Source organism: Setaria italica, chromosome V, assembly GCF_000263155.2.
Source record: "Setaria italica strain Yugu1 chromosome V, Setaria_italica_v2.0, whole genome shotgun sequence".
NCBI lineage: Eukaryota > Viridiplantae > Streptophyta > Magnoliopsida > Poales > Poaceae > Setaria > Setaria italica.
Genome location: NC_028454.1, coordinates 45,589,527 through 45,594,751, shown reverse-complemented (window position 1 = coordinate 45,594,751; position 5,225 = coordinate 45,589,527). Strand labels below are relative to the sequence as shown.

General features: G+C 50.8%; 1 protein-coding gene across 1 annotated transcript; it reads left to right on the top strand.

The window, feature by feature from the left end:
• The first annotated feature begins 1,713 nt into the window (after positions 1-1,713).
• LOC101766395 (tropinone reductase homolog At5g06060) lies at positions 1,714-2,856 on the top strand. Its single transcript, XM_004971109.4, has 2 exons — positions 1,714-1,932; positions 2,003-2,856. The coding sequence occupies exons 1-2, from the start codon at positions 1,748-1,750 to the stop codon at positions 2,748-2,750; spliced, it is 933 nt and encodes a 310-aa protein (XP_004971166.1). The 5' UTR covers positions 1,714-1,747; the 3' UTR covers positions 2,751-2,856.
• The last annotated feature ends 2,369 nt before the right edge of the window (positions 2,857-5,225 follow it).

Genomic DNA, 5,225 nt, shown 5'->3' with positions numbered 1-5,225 from the left:
AGTTATAGACATAGATGAAGCACTAGTTAATGATTCAATAATCTTAGCACAACAATCATTAAAGTACTTGCTAAAATCTCTAGTGGTGGTTTGCTTAGAGACAGTAGAGAATCTAGAATTCTAAGCAAGCTTAATGTACTCTTCAAATGCAGCAGATTCACCAAAGCTAAGAGGAAGATCAAGTCTAGCAATCATTCGACATAGCTGAGTATGAGCTACCTCAGAACTGTAATCCCAGTGACGGATACTTCCATCTGAATTGAACTGGAGCAAAGACTGGAAAACACGAAGATTTGACTTCCTCGCTGGGCATTTCTCAACATGCCGGTTTAGATGGCTAGTGCCAATAGTAGATCGAGCAGTGTGTACAATGCCACAATGAATGCACTTGGCAGAGACCCTTGCCCTCTTACCATTGATGTCCTTGAAGATCTTTTCGAAATCCTTCCAACATTTAGAGGTGGTGGAACGGCTCCTCTTGGTGCTGCTGCTCACCATGTTTGGATCAGCAGCAGCTTCTACTTCACCATCACCATCGTCACCGCCATTAGCGATGTCGATTGGTTCGGCAGCGCTGCCACCGAACACCTCTTCCTGCTCTGTCTCTAGGTCACTCTCGTCATCTGGACGCTAGCCCAACATCCGAAGCTCATCATTGTAGGTGTGGCCCTAGAACTCGTTGTCGTTGTCCGTCGCCGGTGCTCTGGTCCCTCAACGAACGAGCGAATTCGGAGCCCCAGAACGGCCAGCGAGGTTGACGAACGATCGATTTACCGGAGCTCTAGTCCCTCAACAGCTTCGCGACGGCGGATGTGACGACCTGTAGAAACAAAAAGTTAGAAAGACCGGCCACCACCCACCAGAGCAAGAAGCAGATTACGGTTAGGGTTAGGGTTAGAGGTCGTTCCGGAGCACCAGAGCGACCGGTGAGGTCGACGAACAACGGATCTAGCAAGAAGATGATGAGAGCGGCTGGAGAGTGGATCTAGTCATCCAGATCTAGAGAGGTGCGAGAGGACGAGAGAGAGAGGCGGAGAGCGACGGGAGTCGAGGGAGGCAGCGACATGAGAGAGGAGTGGGCGGGCAAGCTGGGAGGCTAGGGTTTCTTGCAAGGGTGGCGGCCAACACCGGCTTCCCATCGTCAGAGTGGGAGGAGACGAGAGGGCAAGAGAGGTGTGAGAGGGTGAGAGAGAGTCGAGGGAGGCAGAGACGGGAAAGAGGAATGGGCAGGCTAGGGTTTCTGGTCGGGGAAGGCACCGATGTCGGTTTATATACACCCTCCCCCAATGGTCGGGAGGACCTGATTGGCTGATCAAACGGTTGGGGAGGGGGGGTGGTTGGTGTATCGGGTCGGTCCAAAAACTGTGCATAGCTTGCGCTAGCCTAGCGTGCCGAGGTTGCGGCCCAGGCACTGGCCCGAGCATAGGGTTGAGCCGACCCAGGCACTTTTAACCTTATGCCGGGCTGTGTTAGGGTCGGGCCTCATGCCGCCCAGCGGGCCTAGCCCATCTGGCCATCTATACGGTGTAGGGCCTCTAAAAATTAGAAAACCAATTTGACCTTAAAAAAACCTAACAGAAATCAGCTTATTTCCTGCTTGCACCTGGTTCAGGGCTCCATGACAAAACAATGAGCGAAAGCACCAGCCACATGAGCCGGCCGGCATCCACCGAGACGCATCCTGTGGAGGAGAATCCAACGCAGTGGAATTGGGATCGGCTCATGCCTACTTGATGACCGCTCACGAATGCGATATATACTCGTCGGACAACGACGGCGATCCATATACGTATCCTTTCGCCTCAGACAAAAACAAGTCGAAATCGTGTGCGAGCAAGCTCTGAACATGGCGGCGAGCGGCCGGAGCAGGGAGGAGAGGTGGAGCCTCGCCGGCAAGACGGCGCTCGTCACCGGAGGAAGCAAGGGCATCGGGTAAGTCTATACACGTGCGTTCGTGAGTGCGTGTTCGCCGTATTGCTGATGCTTCGCTTCGGTCCTGCAGGCGCGCGATCGTGGAGGAGCTCGCGGGGTTCGGGGTGCGTGTGCACACCTGCGCCCGCGGCGATGCCGAGCTGCAGGAGTGCTTGCGCCGGTGGGGCGCCGACGGCCGCCTCGCGCGCGTCACGGCGACCGCCTGCGACATCGCGGCGCGCGGCGACCGGGAGCGGCTCGTGGCCGCGGCGCGGGAGGAGCTGAGCGGCCGGCTGGACATCCTCGTCAACAACGCCGGGCAGGCCATGTTCCGCGCCGCCACGGAGACGACGGCGGAGGACTACGCGCGCCTCATGGCCACCAACCTCGAGTCCTGCTTCCACCTCGCGCAGCTCGCGCATCCGCTCCTCGTAGCGGCCGCGGCGGCGTCGCCGGGCGGCGAAGCGAGCAGCGTCGTCAACGTGTCCTCCATCGGCGGGCTCGTCTCCTACCCGGCGCTGTCCGTGTACTCGACCACCAAGGCCGCCATGAACCAGCTCACCCGGAGCCTCGCCGTCGAGTGGGCGCAGGACAACGTTCGCGTCAACTGCGTCGCGCCGGGGGGCGTCCGCACCGACTTCGCCGCCAGCAGCGGACTGAAGCTGGACCCGGAGGTGGCGCGGAAGATGGGGGAGGCGGAGATGGCGCGGGTCCCCATGCACCGCAGCGGCGAGCCGGAGGAGATCGCATCGCTCGTCGCTTTCCTCTGCATGCCGGCAGCGTCCTACATCACCGGCCAGGTCATCTGCGCCGACGGTGGCCGCACCATAGCCGCCTAGGCCTTGGTAGCACTAGCAGTAGCTGCGTCGACGGCGCTTGAATTGGCTCGCTTGATTACACTGCTTGTGTCCTTTCAGTTTCTTCAGTGTTTCGGTTTTTAAATTATCTTTTTTTCGAATCGAACCGGTACGACCGTTGCCGATTATATATATTAAAAAGAAAGAGTTCCAATAAAGATCTTTACAAGAAAAAAACAAAATAAAAACAAAATAGACTGACCCGAATGGATTGGGACATCAACGTGGGTAGTCATTCCACTCAAAACTGCCACACCCGACCGGTTGGATTGGGACACCAACTCATCCTCACCACTCCACTCACTACGGTAGCACCTACCAACATCCACGCTCATGTATTCGCCGAAACCTCCGGGCCTAACCCTGCGTTGACAGGAACTGATGGTTTTTATATTAATTAAACTGCTTAGCGTTTTGATGAAATTAAACTCGTTGTATACCATATAAACTAGTACAATGCTCGAGCTAATGTTATGATTCAATATGACGATATATATACAGTTCAACAAATTTTACCAACTGCCATAGTTGTTAAATGCTCTTCACAGCGTAGGGTTTCTTTTTCATATGCCTGCTTTCATTACTCATTTTCACATCACTAATACATTTTTCGATCATCTACACTGCAGACTGTGTCAATGACATGTACGGCAAGATCTCATATATGTCATTGGCTAGCCATGCGTCCGGGAAAAGAAGAAAGAAAATTGGTCAAGGTTCAAGAAGGATGGTTGCAACTGGATGGAAAGGGGACTGGATGACATAGAGCATTTATGGCATCATTCATGCACACGACCAACAAACGAACAACCCGTCAAAAACAGGCGCCGAGCATGTCTAGCTAGCCTACGCAGTACGCACCGGTTCTTGATTTGTACCAACCAAAGTAGATATCTTTTAAACAGAAAGCAAGGCAGTCACTAATTTTTCCAAGTGCAGCTTTATTCCGGACCCAGATTGGAAAAATGAGGAGAAAGATGCCAAGGCACTCAACTCATCACCACAGAAGTCTTGTAGCAGAATGCTGCATAGGCTGCACCTACCAAGTACGTCCTTGGCACCTGCATCGTCAATATGAGTTTTGACAGAGCTCATCCAAGTACGTCCTTTCTAATCCTTGACAATGACAACAGGCACTAACCAGGACAATTACCATGGCAGAACTCACAATGGAATTATAGTGTAGCTAACAGCACTATAATTATGGCGTTTATTATTTCTTAATCCACTGGCCATGCCACACGTAGTAAGAAAAGACTACAAACTTGGAAAGTCAACCAACTCTAGAAGCAGCTTTTAGTTGCCAAGACTTTTGTGCACATGGTCAAAGATCTTGTCCCATCAAGCGTTGGCTGTCAATCCCTTCGAGGAATCCATATGCTGGTTGCGGGTGGTATATTCCACATGCCACCATCACAAAGAGCTTTCCCCCAAGGCCCCAACCGATACTGCTCGACAAAGAATAGTCAAGTCCACGGTGCAGTTCAGCACGAAAAACTACCAAGTTGCAAAAGAACACCTCAGCTCTGATAATTTTTCCAACTATAGCTGCTCACGGTATTGAAAATTCCAAGTCAATACTGTTGGCTGCCACTTTTGGGCCGTTACACACTGTTCCAAGATCCCGTCTTCTTACGTATTGGCAATGAAAATAGAAACTTGCCTAAATGAACCTCTAAGTACCAACAAGTAGGAAAGCGGAGTTCAGAACACATGATAGGCAGCTGTGTAGGGTTTTTGAGACAATTAGAATTTCAATAAGCCCCTACTGAAGATTATATTAAAAAAACAGATGTTCAGACAGATCGAAACAACAAGGCAAAAAAAGAAAGAAACAGACCAGAAGAAACTATCAAAAGGAAAATTACAAGGCTTGGAGGCAAAGAGACATATGAGGAAGAAGGCTAGGTTTAGCTCTACGTAGCACAAGCGAGAATTCATGCATGAATCTCCTTTTGCCGCCCGGCACTAGCTCGGCTCTAGCTTGATTTGGCCCGACCCGAATAGATCCGGCACTATTAGGCCTGATGACTTTTTCGTGCCAGCCCGACCCGCTAGCACGGCTGGCACTACCGTGTTAGTGCCGGGCCAGGCACTATAGGCCAGCCACCACTCAACCAAAACTCCAAGTTAAGAAGATGCAAAAATTTTCATCAACGCAGAATTCACATCATAACACATTTAGACCACAATCCAATCCACAACCAAAGGTAGGAGAAACAATTTCAAAAGTTTGAGCTGGTGCAATGGGTACCTCATTAAAAATCTATCTATGTAAAACTCACACCTCGTGAAAAATCCTAGATAGGAAAAAGAGTGCAGCCCAACTTAATTAAATAAACATTAAAGTAGTACAAAGTTATTACAGGTCAAGTTTGAGTTACACATATGAATCATCAAGAACATCTAGATACAAATTAGCAAAACTATCTTCAAGTTCCTGACCAGGTTCTGAAT